The sequence below is a fragment of the Mytilus galloprovincialis genome, chromosome 1 (assembly GCF_965363235.1).
Source record: "Mytilus galloprovincialis chromosome 1, xbMytGall1.hap1.1, whole genome shotgun sequence".
Classification (NCBI taxonomy): Eukaryota; Metazoa; Mollusca; class Bivalvia; order Mytilida; family Mytilidae; genus Mytilus; species Mytilus galloprovincialis.
In genome coordinates this window covers 32,285,868-32,307,363 of record NC_134838.1, presented here as the reverse complement: position 1 = coordinate 32,307,363, position 21,496 = coordinate 32,285,868, and the positions used below count along the sequence as shown (strand labels likewise).

The window sequence follows — 21,496 nt, the reverse complement described above, 5'->3', positions numbered from 1 at the left end:
ATTCTTTTTGATCATAATCACACCTTCTATCACAAAATTTAAATCCCTAGAAGCAATAACACCAGACGGCAATGGTGTGCAAGTAAAATCTGGATGTCATTCCCATGTGGGCTTCTGGTTCATGGGATGTATTGCGTTCAAATTCAGCCTCAACTGCGCGCAACGTCACTAATTCGGTCACGGGGTTCAATAACCTAAAGTTAGCCTTGCGAGGTGTTCTAGTGTTTTTGCTCTATCTAGTGTTTTCCCCATAGTTGATGGTTTTGCGAGTATAGACTAACGTAATTTGTTTAACCATGACACAGTCAACCAAGTTCTAATAGAGCCAATGCTTTCCATGTATGATTTTATTTGTGGAGGTTAATTTCATGTGACTGTATGCTTATGTTTACTACAAGAAAGTATGAAGTGTTCTAAATCATTAGTTGCTGTACTACACAATGTATATATTGGAGATATATGTCTATTGTGTCTAGGCCTACCTGCCTGTAGCATATATCATGTCTGTGTTACTAGTATGCACTTTATTTCTGTTGTTTTCTGTACACAGATATTATGCGGCATAACGGATGGGTTGTACTACTAGTATATTGGAAAGAATTTCAATGTCTTTTAAGCATACTGCATGCCAGTGTTATATTTATATTTATACTGCACTCGTTCTATTTGAGCAGTCAAAATGCGTTGACCGTATATTTCTATGTCATATACAGTCACTGACCTGATATCACTTTTCCTCATGAATATTTAAATAGAAATTGTCCAAATTATATTTTATTATTCATACGACCTCTTCAACCTGTCACAGTCTTGTTTCCAATGTAAACAACGATGCGTTTAACGACTCAAACTTGTTTCTTTTACAAATTTTGGGAAAACATATTTCACTTATTAATATTTTTTGTTTGCAACCTATAAATCGTTATGTTTTATGTTTATTGTTGATATTTTAGTCTGTAAACAAACGAATTCGTTCACCATTGATTGCGGTTTTCAAAAGGTAATGATGTACATTTCATCGTGTTGTATATTTCTCCGCCTGTGTGATATGAGGCCTTTTTAAAGGGGGATTTTCCCCAATATTTAAATCAAATAAATAACATGAACACACTAAACAACAATTGTAAATGTTTTTTTTTAGATTGCAGTATAAAGACAATAATAGTGCATTGACTTGACATATCAACGATATAAGGATTCGGCCCGAAACGGGGAAAATGCTCGGCACATAAATAGGCCGCGTAAAAAAATTTATCTAATTAAATATTGTATATATATATGCATCTATATTTTATTTTATGAACACAAATTTTGATTTTTTGAAAATATTTCGTTTTAATTAACATATATCGTCTTTTACGAACAGTTATTTAACTTTATGACCAATATTTTGATTTATTGTGAATATTGCAACGTTTGACACGCCATATGCCTCACAGAGGCGGATTAAGGGGAGGCCCGGAGGCCGCCATCCCCCCCCCCCTTTTCTGGAAAAATTTCGTTGATTATATAAGGAAAAACTGAAGCATAAACGAAGCGAGCCCCTATACTTATAAAATATACTTCCAGATGTTATTTTCGGACTGAAAAAATCACTACGTGTACAGGAACGCTTTTATATTTTAGGTTTGTTTGTTATCAGTTAAATTTAGACCTTATACATTTTCTGTAATTAATCATTTTATTCCCTAGTCATACTATTTCCTTTATGTATGCTCGTTTATCGCTTATGAAAAGTTATTTGTATATTATAGCATACTTCTAGCCAACTGTCAAATAGTTTTGGAACATGAATATTTTTGTTAGTCACTTTGTTATCTTAAACATAGTTGTGTGTTTGTGTGTTGTAATGCCACGGTTTAAAAGACATATATTTTAGGCTACATTGTTGTTTATAGAGGGCTTATGCCGATAGCTTTTCCCGTTGCTTATTGAAACGTATTTCAGTGTATAACATATTGTTTACACTTAATGCCTTTTTAAAATAGTCATGCCAGTGTTAATACAACTCAATGGGTACTATAGAATATCAAATGAAACTGCATCATGAATCATGAATGACAGATAAACTATACACATGCACTCGGTAAATCAGTTAAAGCAAATACATAAAATCGATAAACATATTGCTTAAAATAAACAGATTTTTGTTGGTCTGCAGTTTGTCACGTATCCGGGTTCGTTGGGTATTAAAAAGAAAGATAAAATTAGGGAAGTTCTCGAATGATTAAAAAATATTTTATGAAAAGCTAAGTTTTTTCAAAATATTTCTATGAAAATAGGGTCTGAATGAAGAACATAAAAGTTTGATCCTTTTGAAAACTAATTAAACTGAAACAACAAGAAAAACACAAATTTTCATTGTACATGCCTCGGGGGGGGGGGGAGAGGGGCACTTACTATATAATTAGTGGTAGGGATGAGCCGCTGGAATAGGTAACTTTTTCATGCTTTATGATATATGAAAAGGGTGAGAAATTCAGATTAAATATATCAATAGGTTCATATTATCACTTGCTTGATTATATCATAAGTATCTGAAACTAATCAGATGTCCGTATTTATTTTTGATGCTGTTAAATCACAGTCGTAAATGCATCAGTTATTTGTCAAACCAATTAAACTCTATTTATTCTGATGTGGTATTTCCATTGATGCCAGTGATTGATGCAATAAATCCGACCAAATTGACATTTGCACCTAATTAACATTCAACTGAGGGTTTGTACATGATAACAACTATTTAAAGAAATTCCATTGTGACTGCGTCCTTTAAGGTAGCACTACAGTCTAACGATGATTTTTTGAAGATATTTTTTTTATCACATAATTTTGAAGTAAGAATTATTCTGGGCAGTTTGTAAAAATCCCAAAGTCATTATCATATCACAACAGGGAGAAAATTGATATTGAACTTATGTAAATAAAAGCACATGGTAATTAATCTAAGTATATAGGCATTTGGGAGGGGCTAATATGTCAATCATCTGTGGATAACAGTGTCCAGCTGTTAATCCCTGACCACAAGATAAAAATTGTAGTCTTATCTTATTGTTTTGCAACAAAAATTGTTTATATAACATGGAAGTGAACAAAGAAAAAGAAAAAATCTAAGAGGAAAAAATCTACAAAAAATGAAATAAAATTAATATGGTAAAGAATGGGAAAGTATTTTTGAAAGCCTCTGACTGTCTGTATAAATATCTTCTCTTTGGTCTTATTCATTTAAATACAGTTTTATGCATTTTAACTAATTTTCAGTTTATGTGTAATTTGTCAGTTCCATTAAATTAAAAAAAAAAAACATGTGGAAAGTGGATTTTCAAGAAGGTCTAACTCTTGATCTTTTTATGAACATGTTTTTTTATGCACACTTTTAATGTTCTAGCTTATTTCAGACAGTTTATTTCTTTTTTTAAATTCAAATGAAAGTTATTCTTTATATATACAGAATAATGATGTTAAACATTGATTATATACAGCTGGTCAATGAGGTTATTCTCTTATCTTAGACTGTCTGGAAAGAGGCGGATCTTTGTCTATATTTAATTACTACATCACAGATGTTGGTCAAATCTGTGACGTCAAACTCCCGCCAAATGCCAAGTTAGTGTTGGACAGTTCACATATAATGCAAAATTTACAGCATTAGAGCATCAAAGACACAAAGTGTGTGGTTCTATTGATATAGTAATGGTATCAGAACACTCCTGGGGTGTTCCCAGTGGAATTTTTGTATTTATATTGTCTTTATAGGGGTTCTAAGGGGGAAATTCAGTTTTTAGGTCATTTCTCAGAACAATTTTTCATGAGAATTGTAAGGAAAAAATGAAAATAGAAACTTAATGATTACCCCCTTTGGCCTGACTTTGATATATATGATTAAAGGATGTATTTTCTACAATACCGTGTCCCAGTTTTTGGATAATTTGTTTCTAAATGAATTTATAGATCTTCAAAGATGAAAGGTGAAATGAGGTTTGGAACCCAGCAGTTAAATCAATATATCTTCTTACTGGAGGAATATATCAAAAATCTAAGACACGGTTTTGTTGATTGTATATGGTTGATTAAAGGGATGAAAACAGATTTTTACTACCATTTGACATGAATGTGCCATTTTCATCCAAGTTGGAAGACCACTTTTTGGGCAATTAATGAGCTATATTTTGAAATTAATCAAACAAAAAATAAATTTATATAGAGATTAAGAAAGAGTTATATTTCAGCTTTAAAATGAGTTAAAGATTTTAAAAATCCATTGAGTAGTTTTGTAGAAACTAATCTTTAAAGACTGTTGATTGGAGTCAGAAAATTTTGACTGTAGTGCTACCTTAAGAGGGAACGGCAATTAAACTTTTTATCAGTTTTTAATTAATATTTAAATCAGTGAAGGTGTTTGTATGATCAGACCAAACGTCTTTTATATGTATTGTATTTTGGAATTGAAATATCTTCATAATGAAAGATATAAAAGGGGCAATAAGAAAAAGGTTTTCAAGATCTGACGAATTTATTGGAAAAAAAGGTGATATTATTGCGACTACTTTGCTTCTTAACAAGAACGTGATGATGAGCGGGAAAAAAATCTATAATAATGTACCAGAAGATGAAAAATATTTAAATATATCAATAGGTCTGTTTTTTGTTAATTGATATATGACAAGGTATATATTTTTGATAAACAAAATATATGAAAAGGGTGGGGTACTTGATGTCTCAGCTGCTCACCCCTACCAAAAAAAGTTTGAAGTGGCACCCCCGAGAGGGGGGGGGGGGGGAACATGCATGCCGTTGTAGTTAAAAAAAAATAGTTCGTATATGTATATATAAGAAATTGATCAAGTTAAAACAGGGTGAGGCCTCTTGTAATCCAACCTAGACACATCAACCGCTTTTCCTGCAAATCCGTTTTCAAGAAAAGGGAAGGTCCTCGGAAAAAATCTAAAATGTCATTGGCCAATCGAGACACAAATTTTCTTGTGACCACGTCATCCGGATAATTTTCCGTCTGCAGTACGAGTTTTATAAAACCCGGCGAAGAGCACTCGAAGAAGACACCTTTTCCATCTCAATCTATAACTTAGTTGAATTTAAGTGACAATTAAAAGGATGCCTACTCTAGGGTACTGGAAAATAAGAGGCGTAAGTAGTTACAATAATTTAGGAACAATACAAATCCATGCATGTCTGGAGGATATAAGGGTAAAATCTAGAACAACACGTACCTGTCCACCTCTGAAAGTGAAAATCATAATTGCTCTCAGTGAAAAAATGAAGTCATAACGCATTCGAACTTAATTTTAGCTAAATTTTACTAATAGTTTTACTTACAATTCTGTTACAGTAATTATTTTATTGTGTTTTTTAATCATAGTTTAGCCCTGAACAACCAGTATGAAATATTTGCCACTGGACATCGATATCAATTATAAATGAACGAAAAATAAGAACACATGCAAGCCTTACCATGTTTTTAAAATGGAGAAATATGAAAGGACAGTCATCTGATGCCACCCAAGTGACTGTCAAGAAACTAGTCCGAGATTACTCTGACGTCCAACGGCTGTGGCCCCAGCTTGTCTGGCAAAACAGCCGTTGGACGCCAGAGTAATCTCGGACTATCAAGAAACATGCTTGACATACATCTGAAGATGTAAGCATTCAAAATTTGTCTGGGCAACAAAGCTGAACACAATTCAATAAAATTGAGAATGGAAATGGGGAATGTGCCAAAGAGACAACAACACTACCATAGAGCAGACAACAGCAGAAGGTCACCAACAGGTCTTCAATGCAACAAGAAATTTTCGCACCCAGAGGCGTCCTTCAGCTGGCCCCTAAACAAATATATACTGGTTCAGTGATAATGAACACCATACTAAACTTGGGACAGGCGCAAAAATGCGGCAGGGTTAAACATGTTTGTGAGATCTCAACCCTCCCCCTACAGGCCTCTATAATAACTGTTTTTCCAACTTGTCCAGTAGGACAAGTACATTCCAAAACTTACTTGTCCGAATAAAATTGTTACTTGTCCAATTTTTTTTTTTTATCAAAAATAACCTTTTTACACCTTAAGTTGATTAAAGGAACAAAATGATTTTAAACAATAGAACAGCATTTGATGTATTTCTTTTGAAATACTTTGCAAAAATATGAGTCAAGTACAACTGAATCTAGTCATGTCACAGGACTTCTAGTTTTCATCAATGCAAGTCTCATCAGACTCTGCACATGAGGCACCATCTGATAGGCCTGTACACTCATTGGATTTGTATCCTGTTTTTTTTTTAAGTTGAAAAAAGTTTATTCAAATCCAATCAATAAAAAGAAGATAAGGTCTGATTGCCAATGATAAAACTCTCTGCAAGAGACCAAATGACACAGAAATTTACAACTAGAGGTCACTATATTGCGCGTATTGTTTTTTCTACTTATGATCAAATATGATTTTGTGAGTTTTATGGTAAATAAAAAAAAAGTATTTTTGTGAAAAAAATTACCGGTATCATATGGTTTGTATTTTAAGGAAAAGATTAAGGTAGCAAAATGAGGTACTGATTTGTCTTGATCTGCCATGTCTCCTATCTTGCCAAACTGGCTATCAATCATTTCTACTAAATATGTCTCCTACGGTGCCAAACTGTCTATTAAACTTGGAGCTAAAGTAAAACCTGTGGAGGTGGCGAACTGTCCTGTAAAGTTACCTTATCTACAAAGCGCATTATTGATTCGGATCAGTAAGACTGGTTTCCAAGAATAGTATACCTTTACCTTTGAAAATATACCTGACAAAGAACCAGTTAAAAACAAGAGTGCACACGCTGAAATGTCTCGCCTTCTAAACTAATCATTGATATTATGTTGATAGTCCTAAGTATAAGCTAAGCTTTATTACAACTGTGACATAAACTTAACATTAACCAAGAAACTAAACAAAGACCAATGAACCTTGAAAATGAGGTCAAGGTCAGATGAACCATGCCAGGCAGACATGTACAGCTAACAATGCTTCTATACAACATATTATATAGTTGACCCATTACTTATAGAAAAATAGACCAAAACTCAAAAACTTAACATTGTGCAATGAACCGTGAAAATGAGGTCATGGTCAAATAAAACCTGCGCAACTGACATGAAGATCATAAAATATTTCCATACACCAAATATAGTTGACCTATGGCATATAGTATTAGATAAAAAGACCAAAACTCAAAAACTTAACTTTGACCACTGAACCATGAAAATGAGGTCAAGGTCACATGACATCTGCCCGCTAGACATGTACACCTCACAATCATTCCATACAACAAATATAATGGACCTATTGCATATAGTATGAGAGAAAAAGACCAAAATACAAAAATTGAACAATAACCACTGAACCATGAAAATGAGGTCAAGGTCAGATGACACCTGCCAGTTGGACATGTACACCTTACAGTCCTTACATACACCGAATATACTAGCCCTATTGCTTATAGTATCTGAGATATGGACTTGACCACCAAACTTAACCTTGTTAACTGATCCATGAAATGAGGTCGAGGTCAAGTGAAAACTGTCTGACAGACATGAAGACCTTGCAAGGTACGCACATATCAAATATAGTTATCCTATTACTTATATATAAATATCAAATAAGAGAGAATTCAACATTACAAAAAATTTGAACTTTTTTTTTCAAGTGGTCACTGAACCATGAAAATGAGGTCAAGAACATTGGGCATGTGACTGACGGAAACTTTGTAACATGAAGCATCTATATATGTACAAAGTATGAAGCATCCAGGTCTTCCACCTTCTAAAATATAAAGCTTTTAAGAAGTGAGCTAACGCCCCCGCCGCCGGATCACTATCCCTATGTCGAGCTTCAGGCTCGACAATTATCGATTGCAAGTTGGCAAACATGTTGAAGAAAATGATTTTGCATTTTTAATAAACACAATGCAGAAACATGTCAAATTATTATTTGTTTTCTTGTTTTTTGTTTATAATTACTTTGATCATCAAAGTTGGATTATTAAAATCTATTTTCTGCAGAATAATTGAACATGTCCCGACGGACAAGCTTGGGACAGCTTTTACTTGTCCAACCTTTTTTTCCTCTGGTACCGGACAATCGAACAAGCGTTATTGTCGAGGCCTGCCCTATACCTCTAGCCAATGCAGAAAAGTAAACACAAATCAAACATTTTTGGGGAGGGGAGGGGTACCCATGCCCGTCAAAGTCATTGCAGAATAATCAATTTGTTGATTGTGTGGCATTATCTGGTAGAAGTAGAATGTTTCCCTTGCTGTTTGTAGCTATTAACATATAATGACAGTGACTGCATGATGTGAAGGCAGAAGGGCATGATATAATTCCTTTTTATTTTGGATATTGATTATGGTCCGTGTGTTTCTGATTTGGCTTGACATGGCCAATTTAGTAAATTGCTCCAAACTCAGAATTCCAAAAGAAATTAGGTATAACATGTGTAACACTCCTCTTGTCTATTATCATGATTATAAACTAAAGAGACCACTGTAATCAAACTGTTTTTAAGATTTCGATGATGTTTTTAGCTTATGCAGTAAAATTAAATGAGAGGATATAAAAAGTGTCATTCTATTTCCTAACCCTGTTGCAGGATACATTTGATTCTCCTCAGTGGAGGGCAGAGTTAAAGAGGTTTGCTTCTGAAAAAATATTTAAAAAAAATGATTCTTTTGTTTATCATTATATTCATGACATTCCAATTACATGTACAATATGCATTGCTTCAACCATTTCAGCTAGCACAGCCAGTGAGGTTATTACAGAACTATGTTGGAGAAGACTTTGAAGATGTCCAATATGAACAAGGAGATGGTAAGGACAAAACAAATAATACGTGTGTATTTGCTAATGTGGTGTAAAATAAAAGGGTAGGCAGTAGGGCAGGCAATATAATTTTATTTTACAAACATTTTTGAGCTGGTTACTACTACAATGTAGGGAATCAGTCTGACTTTAAAAGTTATTGTTTCAAAATGGCATAAAAAGTGGTATGGTAATCATTAACAATTAGGGTAGGTAGTGTTAGCAATAAAATATGAGTTATTTTTTTGGGCCCAATCTTATTGTATATTAACATGGTTAATATGATATAATCTTATGATTTCATATTACAATTCTCAAGAGTATGTTTTTTATCATGCCTATTCAATTTCTTTATCATGCATATTGGCTGAAAATGCGGTATGGGCTTTGCTCATTGTTGAAGGCCGTACAGTGACCTCTAGTTGTTAATGTCTGTGTCATTTTGGTCTCTTGTGGACAGTTGTCTCATTGGCAATCATACTACATTTGTTGTACATCTTTTTTATATGATGCATGATACATATTTTTTTCTCTACAAAATCGGGAATCTCCTTCTATTTGCCAAAAAAGAGCATGTTAAACATGTACAATAGTATCATAATAGTTTATTTCAGTGTTTACATCAATGCTTATTGGGAGCATCCGATTTTTAAGAGAAAGGTCACATTGAGTTCACTGCATACAGAATATATATTGGCGAATTGTTAACTGGAAGCTATCAATTACAAAAAAGTTAATTGCTTCTAAATTTGGACAAATAATAGAATTTTCTTGAGAAAAAAGTATATGTACACCAAGTTTTATAATAAAAAATATCAATTTAGTTATAAAAAAAAACATATGCATCATTTTTGTTAATCTGAAGTTTCATATGAATTTATAAGTTCAAAATAAAATGTATAATTTGCATCCATGCTACTATAAAACATGTATTACAAATAACATTTGATGATATGGCACATAAAGTGGTAATATCTTAACCCTACCCATCCTCTCAAGTTGACAGGTGTTCTATGACTGACCATGTAAGATCTAGCTATAGGCTGTAAAACATCTTATGACCGACCATGCCAGATCCACATGGGTTGTCAAGGATGTAAAGGATACCATAATAGTACATGTTGATGCCCCATATAAAAAAACTGAATGGTAAAATATATTTCAAAGTAAAGAAAAATATTGCATGTGCTCATTAAAACCGATTGACTGTCTTTATTAGTTCTATTAATTACTCTTTAGGTCCAGGATTCAGCAGAGAGTGCTGGACCTCTGTCAAGAACACATTAGGATTACCTTTCCCAAATGTAAGTATATATACTTATCAACAATGAGTCCTGTTTTGTATATTAATTTTAAAAGTACATCACAAAAATGACATCACCAAAGGAAATCATTTGATTTTTCTTAATTAGACATGGAAAATTATGAAAAAAATATTTTTTAACACTTTTTTGATATTCTTATTAGATTAGGATCACATTGTTTTAGATCATAATATCAAAGTGGAAATTCCTCCCCAAATAAAAACTGACCACCATGTCAGAAATAGCACAAAAGTGTTGAAAGTGTTTTTCAATCAATCCATTGATCAAAATGCAAAGTGATTTTAATTACCGGTATATGCATATTGGTGTTGTTTTGACCTGGAAATTATTATTTCATTGCAAACAATGTAATAATTGTATATGTCTATAACAATGTATTTTTCAGCTACCATATTACATAGATGGGGACATCAAAATCACACAGAGTAACTCAATTCTAAGATACATTGCCAAGAAACATGACTTGTGTAAGATTAAATACTTTAAGTATGAAATATTCTTCATGCTGTAAATCATGTAGGAATTTTCATCCATGTTTTAAGGAATGGTATTACAAAAGAACCATTTTCATGTAATGCTCTGTGCTTCTTGTGGACAAATGTTGGCATGTGTAGCATATTTAACCCGATTTTCCAAGGGAAAGTCCTAAATGGTATCTCATTTCTCATTTCCATGGAGGTGTATTTACCCTGCACCTTCAGTTATAGTTCATTGACTTTGAATGTTTTCATAGTTGAATTGATTAAAATTTGCCATTGTAGTTTCAACATTTGCATTTAATTATAAAAACTACCCAAAAGCAAGACATATCTATGTGGTAACCAATTATTGATATATTACCTAAGCAAAATATATTGAGAAAAATATGTCTTATGAATACATTTTTAGATAAGACTTCTCTGTACCTATGTATTTGGTGATGAGAATAAAGATTTATAAAAATCTTGGTAAACAATTTGCACAAAAGATTAAACGCATAAAACAAACAAATACTTTATCAATAATTCCTTTATATCTATACATTTATGTTATAATCTTATAATGAGAAAAAACTATGTGAATTAAGTTTTTTATCCTACATTGAACTTTTGATGTCATCCGCTTCAATTAAAATTGACTATTTATTCAGGTTGATGAAATTTTGATTAATGACCTGATTATATAATGTATATGGTTTGAAAGTGTAGGTGTCCATTAGAAAGTGAACTAAATTTCATATTTTTTTAAATTTAGAATCATTATGGTTTATGTATTACATGTATGTTTGTGAATTACAGTGGGAAAGACAACTCAAGAAATAGTAGATTGTGATGTGATGTTAGAGAATGCCATGGACTTCAGAAATGGTACCGTTAGATTGGCTTACAATGGTGACTATGTAAGTAAAATTACAGTGAAATATGTCCCTGCTAAACCCCCTTACAAACTGAACCTTCGGTCTGCTTTTAGGCTGGCTTCTAATTTAGCCAAGGTTCTTTTTAGACAGTGAAGTCTGTTTCTGTTTAGGCTAGTTGTCGGTTTTGCCTGGGTTCAATTTATATAGGATTTCAATTTATTCAGAATTTGGAAAACACAGGTTTCACTGTATTGATCATTAATTTGGTTGTTGAAAAAGGCTGTTTAGATAGCAGACATAATTACTTATCTGAAAGTTTTATCACAGGGCCTGCTGTTAATATCCTTTATCATACATTTAGTAGTAGATACACTAGTTTTGAATATATGATAAATAGCCTGCTGTTTAATCTGTAGTGCACAACTTTGATGATGCGCACCCTTTATCATACCCTTTATTGCACCCTTTATCACACCTCTTTTTTTCTTTTTTTTTTCATCAACTCAGTTTTTTTTATGCAAGATTCTTCAGATTTTTTTCCCCAAAAAAATTTTGGCGTGATGCAATTTATTAAATGACATCATTGTTTGGAATGTGACATCACAAACGTCGAATTTTCATATTTGTGACACACTAAATGCAATTATAAAAAAGAACTCAATGAAATACCATGTACACAACACACAAAAAAATAATTAACAAAATATTTTTTTAAACAACAGCACGCAAATTGTAAGGTAACCCAGGTGCTTCAGATGCTTAATTGAGAAGTTATTTTAAAGCTTTTAAAACAAGACAAAAGAAGAACTGAAGGAAACCCAGGTGCTAGGGATCAGAGAGCAGTTCATATGTACTTTCCTATAAAAATATATGATAAAGCACATAAAACATGGCAAAATCCGTATCACATGCCATATCATCCCGAGATATCAATATCAGCCAGAGGGCCTTTATGTGATTTTGCCATGTATTATTCTCTATGTATCACACCTGTGTTTGCGATACCTATCCAATTTGCATGCTTAAATATACCATCTAACAAAAAAATAAAATAGTTTGTAGCATATTACCAACCATTCAGTCAATATCAGCCCTCAGGTTTTGATCTTGGGCTGTATTATATCTCTCTTATTGATAAAAATTTTGCCTGTTATTATACTTAAGTTAGCTTTAAGGTACATGTATAATACTGCTCGGAATTTCATTGTTTTGAAAAATAAAATTATTAAAACAAGTACATCTTGAGTATGTCTTTGCTTGAACTTAATATACTTTTTTTTTAATTAGATGGGATTATTTCTAAATACATGTATAAAAACATTAATTGTATGCAAATTTACTTTTTAAGTGAGAAAACTCGAAACATTAAGTGTTTTTTAAGTTTCATGTACTCTTACATGTTAAACATGAGTATTTGCTTGCTATGTTATTTAAAGTTCATATAAAACAAAAATGTGTATCATTGCATTTTAATTACAGGAAAAATTGAAAGAAGACTACTTTAAAAATTTGCAGCCAATGCTTGCTAAATTTGAAGAATTTCTTGCAGATAAAAACTTTTTTACTGGAGCTAATGTAAGTATAAAAATCTTCAGTTATCTCCCTTTGTGAGAAACAACTTAAGTTATCTCCCTGTGTGATAAAAAAAAAACTTAAGTTATCTCCCTTTGTGATAAACAGAACTTTTTAACTGGAGCCAATGTAAGTACAAGTAATAGCTTTTCAAAAAAGGCTAGCCGTCTCTTAGCTGATGAAAATAGAAAGGGTTCTCGCTTTGTTGATTAATTCATTCAGAATAGCCTTGCATATCAATCAACAAATTTTACCACACACATGAGGTCACACGTTATGAAGTAGTATATCTTTTAACCTTGTGTGTGTTTACAAAACTTGTGAAGATTCGGCTATTTATAGATAAAGTTACCTGTGTACCAATATGCTTGATTAATGACCAGGCAAAATCTAATTGCTAAAATAGAGTGGACAAATCCGATACTGTACGGGATTGAAAGACATTTACTAGGTTTGGATTGTCCTAACCAATCAAAGAACTTATTCACGTCTCATAATATCTTCCAACTAGGTGATAAGAAGCATTCATCCACACACTGTCTATCGTTCAATTCTTAATAACGTCTCCCAGGAGACGTTAATAAACAAATTTAAGTGTGATACACAACTTAAGTTATTTCCCTTTGTGATAAAGATAAGAACTTTTTTACTGGAGCTAATGTAAGTATAAACAAGTTAAGTTATCTTCCTTTGTTATGAACATTTGTATAATTTACTTAATTTTGATAGGTAACCATCTCATCTGTAACTCAATTTTACTCCCATCTTAAGATATGTTGTGTGTGTGTATGTATGTCCTGTATTATTTTGACATTGCATCATCTTCAAATGTATTTCACATGCTCATTATGATATAAATCATTTTTCTCTAATTTTTGTGCTATTTTCACATTTCCTGACCGGTGTGAGAAAAATATTTCTCCTCACTAGTGAAAAATCTGTTCTTGGCAAATGATTAGTCGAAATTTGATTATGACGTCTAAATGTTTTGTTTTCTTCTGAATTTTCCTATTGTGATGTCATGAAAAAAGGCGACCATGCCTGATGACGTCGCATATAAAGAACACAAATTTCTGAAAATCTTTGAAAAAGAAGGATAAAAATCATTAGAGAAACAGATTCCTACACTATAACTCGTGTATTACGATATTTCTCCACTCTCGACAGTTAAATTTTAGTTATTTAAAGAGCTCGGCAAGCCTCACGCTTTAAATAATAAAATTTAACTGTCTCGAGTGGAGAAATATCGTAATACACTTGTTGCAGTGTAGGAATCTATATATAACATATGCCAAAGTAGGGTTCTGACCTACATTTCAAGGTTCACTTAGCATGAATAGTGTGACAAGGTATGACGTCTTTTGAAACATATTCCTGCTAAATACTTTTATTGAAATATGTTTCAGTTTAATAATATTTTTTTTATTTTGTCTATGTTTATTGTTTCTATAGAAAAGAATTGACTTTAATACCCTTTCATATGTTAGGTGATAACACTATGATTGTGGACAAAGTTGGAAGTTTTTCTCTCAATTTATACACCTAATAACTTTTCTGTTATGCATATTATAGGTTACAGTATGTGACTTTCCAATGTATGAATTGTTAGACCAGCACAAAATAATGAAGCCAGGAATTCTAGATTCATATCCAAAGTTGTCTGCCTTTGTTGCAAGATTTGAAGCACTTCCCGCCATAAAGAAATACATGTCGTCTGACAAGTTCATGAAACGACCAATCAACAACAAGTCTGCGGCCTTCAAATAGATTTTACAGTGCGTAGTGAACATTGATGTATCATGAACACAATGTAGATTGAATAAGTGTTTATGTAATGATAGTGCTATTTCAAAATATAATGTAGGTAAAGTTTTAAAGGTGTTGGGAGAAATGTGTTAAATGGTGTACTCCAACCTCTAAATGTTTAGCCAATATGGAACAAAGAATTTGGGAAAAGTGTTTTTTTTTTTAATTTTTCAATGCAGTATGTTAAGATGAATAACAGATCAAAGTTTTGTTGTGGGTAACCTGATTATAAAGGGTAATAGTTAACACATGTTTAAGGAAAATTTTATTTTCTCTGATGCTTGAATATCTGCTTTTTTCAAAATCAGCATAGAAGCCAATATGAGATTTGTATTTGTTGTAAACTTAAATTTGTAGTTTACAACTAATGATATACTTGAAACCATCGAAAATAAGTAACACACGAATTCCTTAGTATTCTAGAAACATTTTATTATGTGATTTTTTTATGTTTTATTGATGTGTTTTTTCTAACATTATATTATTATACATGATAAATTCTTCAGAGTAAGGGATTGTAATATATAGCCTATTATGTCTTTTCTATGAATATCTATTATCTTGCCAATTATTTTATTAGTAAAAAGTTATTTTGGTCACGCAAAGTCAAATAGAAAGACTAGGGCTGGATTTAACTTTTTAAACTTGGTATTGCAAGCAGAAAGGGTATGTGTTCAGATAATCTGAATATTTTTCAGAATTCCAAATAAAAACTTTTCTTGATATACATCATACCATGTATTATTTACAACAGTCTCATTAACAATGACATAGTCCCCAAAATGCCTATTTTAGGTTATTGTGCAAATGTCTGTGCCATGTTTGTTTTTCTATTTTTTTATACATTTGAATTAATGATTTTATAACATTTGAAGATAATAGATTTTATACACTGATCCTGTGTTCGGATCAAATGATAATTTACTATACCCAGTACATTGTCAGTGCTTTAAGTACATGTTATATCTATACTAAAAGAAGTGGTTGTTAATGTTTTGGATATAAATTTGAATTTGTTGAGTTTTGACTTTAAATGCATAAGTGCATGTCCTTTTAGAATTTACTTTTATTTGCATAGTATGTTGTTAGATCTGAAAAGTTAGCATTTTGCATACAACTTTTTTTCCATTTTACAATACAATACAACAATCAAACCAACAATTAATAAAATTAAGGTATTGTTTTACAGCAAATAGCTATAGTTAAATGATGAAATATCATCTGGTAAGAATATAACATTCCATATTCAACATAAAGTAGTTGTTATGAATTCTTTAAAAATTAAAGATGTTATAAATTTGTGATTTTTTTTGTGCTAGATATTTAGATGATACGTTTTAATCATGATATGTGTATCCAGTATGAATGCACAAGAAAATATACATTTAAAAATAAATGATGGACATTCATTTGTATTAAATAGATATTAAACAGCATTTTCACTACTTTGTCTTTTAATTTGTATATTAAACATCTAATGGCCTACTTGGTGTCAATCCCTTATCTTTAAAAGGGAGAAGGTTTGGTACCATTAAAACGTTTAATCCCACTGCAATCGTTTGCACCTGTCCTAAGTCAAGAATCTGATGTTCAGTGGTTTTCGTCTGTTTATGTGGTTCATAAGAGTTTCTCGTACCTCGTTTTTATATAGGTTAGACCGTTGGTTTTCCCATTTGAATGGTTTGACACTAGTAATTTTTGGGGGCCTTTATAGCTTGCTGTTCAGTGTGAGCAAAAGCTACGTTTTGAAGACCATACTTTAACCTATAAAGATTTACTTTTATGAATTGTGACTTGGATGGAGAGTTATCTCATTAGCACTCATACCACATCTCCCTATATCTATGTGTAAACTTTCATGAATACTACAGGTTCTGTAAGTTAACTATAAAATGAATGTTTGATTGTTACAAAGTAGTTTTGTTACAGTTTAACTTAATATTTGAAAATTTAACATGAGATTTTTAAGCTATAGGATATGAATAAAATGAGAAGTTTGGTATGCATCAATGATACAGCATGTCAAGGACACATATAAGGAAATCACATCTAAACATCGGTATACAGCATTGTTCTCCTCAAGACCAGTTGTGGATGGGCTCAATAACTCAATTTTTTTCAAGTTTGCCAAGTGGTGCGGTGGACATAGAAACGCTTTCGTCTGACCTTTAAGTTAATCTCATGCATACAAAATTTCTTTCCAGATTTTTATAAAATTGTATTTAGGGTTTTATATTAGCAATGTCTTGGAGAGTCGAAAACAAGTGCTGATCAATTGTTTCACCAGGAGTAATGCCCTTGGAAAAATAACACATTGTAATTGTATTGTTAACCCCCTCAATGAATCCTACTTTTCTTGTAGGATCTTTTTGAAATTATATCCAAAGTTTATGCCAATAATATAAGACGAGTTTGATTAAGTTCATTTTTATGCCCCACCTATGATAGTAGAGGGGCATTATGTTTTCTGGTCTGTGCATCCGTCCGTCCTTCCATCTGTCCGTCCGTTCGTTCAGGTTAAAGTTTTTGGTCAAGGTAGTTTTTGATGAAGTTGAAGTCCAATCAACTTCAAATTTAGTACACATGTTCACTATGATATATGATCTTTCTAATTTAATTGCCAAATTAGAGTTTTTACCCCAATTTCATAGTCCACTGAACATAGAAAATAATAGTGCAAGTTTCAGGTTAAAGTTTTTGGTCAAGGTAGTTTTTGATGAAGTTGAAGTCCAATCAACTTCAAACTAAGTACACATGTTCCCTATGATATGATCTTTCTAATTTATTTGCCAAATTAGACTTTTGACCCTAATTTCACGTTCCACTGAATAGTGCAAGTTTCAGGTTAAATTTTTGGTCAAGGTAGTTTTTGATGAAGTTGAAGTCCAATCAACTTCAAACTTAGTACACATGTTACCTATGATATGATCTTTCTAATTTAATTGCCAAATTATAGTTTTGACCCCAATTTCACGGTCTACTGAACATAGAAAATGATAATGCGAGTGGGGCATCCGTGTACTATGGACACATTCTTGTTTACATTTATTTCAATTGTTGTCACCCCAAGTTTTTGGTGCGGTTCGTGTTGCTAATATTCTTTAGTTTTCCATGTTGTGTCATGTGTTCTTTTGTTTGTCTGTTTGTCTTCTTTCATTTTAAGCCAGGTGTTGTCAGTTTATTTTCCATTTATGAGTTTGACTGCCCCTCTGGTATCTTTCGTCCCTCTTTTGAGTTGTGTCCCTTAGAAATTTTTAAATTTGTTGGAAAATTATATTGTAAGCGCTCTCCATCATGATCATACATTCTGTCATATTATGAATTTTTGTCTTGGATAAGATAGATAATTGGACCGTGCATGTGCTCAGCAGCCAGTCAAGGTCATTAAACACCACCAGTAAGTTATAGTCATGACCCTTGTCCCTTGGTAATAAAAATTATATAAAAAAATTGCAGTTTGAGCAGTCACACACAAACATTTCTTGTAGGATATTTTATCAAAATGTTGAATAAAAAAATATATATTGGAGCTATTACCCTTGTTCAAATAAAATATGTCCATAAGTGGGGGACGTTGCAGAGAGTTGTTTGTTTTCACCATCAATAGAAATAATTGCATTCATTGAATTCAGCTGTAATATTCAGTTGTAGATAACTAGTCCTAACAGAATGATACACCGTAATTCTAGAAATATAAATTTTAAACCACTTAGTAAGAAATGATGCTACTGAGTTGATTGTTGACCACCACATAAGAGTGAGTCGCAGTAAGAATTTGAAAATTTAGTTTGGCCTTGGTGACCATTTTATTAAGCAATATAATCAACAACCATTTTAACAAGCTGATTACTTCTTCAATTACTCAGAGGCGGACTAGCGCCTCCTACCTAATTTGTTGAAAAAAATTGGTTGTTTATATAGGGAATCACAGAAGGATGTCTGCAGCAGTATCCTCTTAGCCAGTCAGCGAGCCCACATTTATGATAATTTCTGGATTGGCCACTGTTCCTTATCTCTATTTTACCAGTAATCATAACTCCAGACTTCATAGCCTCCAAGATGGTTAGAAGGAATCTGGTGTGGATTTTAAAAATTCCAAGTATCAGTTAGATTACCAATACATGCAAAATCCAAGTTCCTCTTCTGCATTAGTGTAAAAGTTAAGTTTTTCTACCTTTAGTTCAAACAATTTCTAAATAAGACAGAGAATTTTCATATAAGTCTAGATCTATTCTGTTTCATATCCTGATAAGTCTAGATCTATTGTTTCATATCTTGACTAATCCATCAATCGAAAAAGGGGGCGAAAGATACCACAGGGACATTTAAAATCATAGAAAGAACATAAACTGACAACGCCATGGCTAAAACAGAAAAAGACAGCCATACAATAGTACACAAGACACAACATAGAAAACTAAAGACTAAACAACACAAACCCCACCAAAAGCCAGGGGTGATCTCAAGTGCTCTTGAAGGATAATCAGATCCTGTTCCACATGTGGCACCATTGTGTTGCTCATTTTATAAAGGTAAGGGTCATTTCATAATTTAATCAATATGATATTAATCTGAAATGTTGCATTTTAATTGCTAAAACTGGAGAGTAAAAATTGATTTTGAAAAAAAGCATTAGTTGAGGTGCTTTTCACCCAGAATCGATTTAGCACTGAGTTTGTGCTTTCCTTTAGAATAAGCAGCAACAAAAAATGTACACTCAGTCTTATTGTACATAGACACTATTAACCTGATCATCCATTGATGCAGACACATAAGTTTTTTTTTTTTTTTTTCTTGTCTGTTTTGTGTTTTTACAAATTTGAAAACATTGGAAAAAAAATAAAGATAACTCTTGCAGAGCAGTTTAAAATTGCTGACCAGTTCTACCATTTGCAAAGTGTAATTGGGTCAAATAGAAATGGTGAAACTTGTATTGTTGAATTCAAGGGTGTAACAGGTATAGTAATACAAATGTATGCCTTTCTAAGTGTAATTATTTTAGGATTAAACGCCTTTTTAAAGGAATTTATTGGTGTATAAAGTCGACCAATTCACTCACAAACAAATAAAAGTCCATTTAATCCTTACAATTCTTTAAAATTGGAAATAGAGAAAATATGTTTCCACACTCGTAACCTCTATCCCACGTTGGTTGTATATTTGTGTCATTGAATAGGCATGAATTTATTAGTTGGGTTACGCAAAAATATGTTCTCCATGAAATTTGTAATCTGATAAAAATAAGCTACATAAACTCTTATTATCAGTCAAATGAATCTTTTTGTTTTTGTTATATTATTTAACGATAAACATGCAGTGAAATAAATTTTGTTAATGTTGGTGTTATTATTGCTGCCATCTTGTTAACATTGGTTACAAAAGAAGTTCGTTCAACATCGTCTATCGAAAAATAACCAACGTCAAGATCAACTACCAGAAGTCCTCTCGACCAATCATATCAACGTATTCCCTAATATGCAAATCATACAAGAATTATTACTTTTTATTAGTTACAGTGTCTCCTGTAAATTCAGTATTTACGAAAGATCAAATCTGTTAAAGACGAATAATTTACACATTCAAAAGGGGTAGGATCTCCAAAAATTAATTAATGGGGTTTAATTCATTGTTGAAGGCCATACAGTACCCTGTAGTTGTAAAATTCTGTACCATTTGGTTTCTTGTGGAGTTTTCTCAATGGCAATCAAACCATATCTTCTTAATTTTATATTAATCCCACGATAAAAATTCATGTACAGGTTGAGAACCTTGTCGGTGGGGGTCTTTTGTTATATATTAATGTTTTTTTTTGTCATCTCCAGAACTCATTTTGCTGCATGTAGAAATTTTGCATCTTATTAGATATTGCAAACTTTATTTAGAAAGGGGATGATTTAATGCTTGACATACTGTTAAGGCACCTGTCAATTCTTAAAAGACCATGTGTTTACTGGTTTGTCGTTTGGTTTTTCTCTGTCTTAGCTTATTGTCGCAGAAATATACAAAACACAGTCATGGCAGTTTAAAACAAGAATGTGTCCCAAGTACACGGATGCCCCACTTGCACTATCATTTTCTATGTTCAGTGGACCGTGAAATTAGGGTCAAAAGTTTAATTTGGAATGAAAATTAGAAAAATCATATCATAGGGAACATGTGTACTTAAGTTTCAAGTTGATTAGACTTCAACTTCTTCAAAAACTACCTTGACCAAAAACTTTAACCTGAAGCGAACAGACGCACAGACGGACGGACGAACGGAGGCACATACCAGAAAACATAATGCCCCTCTACTTTCGTAGGTGGGGCATAAAAAAAGATTAAGTTCATTCATTACACTTTATTTCAATTGTTGTACTAAAATAATGTGGTGGGAAGAATGAAGCAGCAATGATTATCTCCCCTGATATTGACAACATTTATAATTGATAGAAATCTACATCAAGACTAACTTTGATCATATGTTTACCCAAATATGGAGAAGTTTCAAAATGTTGATCCATTCTGACATCACATGACACACCACATGACACACAACATGACAATCAATCAGACATACATAACACAATTCAAGCTGTAAGTTTGAGTATTAACATAAAATAATAG

General features: G+C 32.3%; 1 protein-coding gene across 1 annotated transcript; it reads left to right on the top strand.

The window, feature by feature from the left end:
* The first annotated feature begins 4,986 nt into the window (after positions 1–4,986).
* LOC143071639 (glutathione S-transferase Mu 4-like) lies at positions 4,987–15,469 on the top strand. Its single transcript, XM_076246099.1, has 7 exons — positions 4,987–5,145; positions 8,785–8,860; positions 10,091–10,155; positions 10,562–10,643; positions 11,454–11,554; positions 12,992–13,087; positions 14,657–15,469. The coding sequence occupies exons 1-7, from the start codon at positions 5,113–5,115 to the stop codon at positions 14,849–14,851; spliced, it is 648 nt and encodes a 215-aa protein (XP_076102214.1). The 5' UTR covers positions 4,987–5,112; the 3' UTR covers positions 14,852–15,469.
* Positions 15,470–21,496: the final 6,027 nt, after the last annotated feature.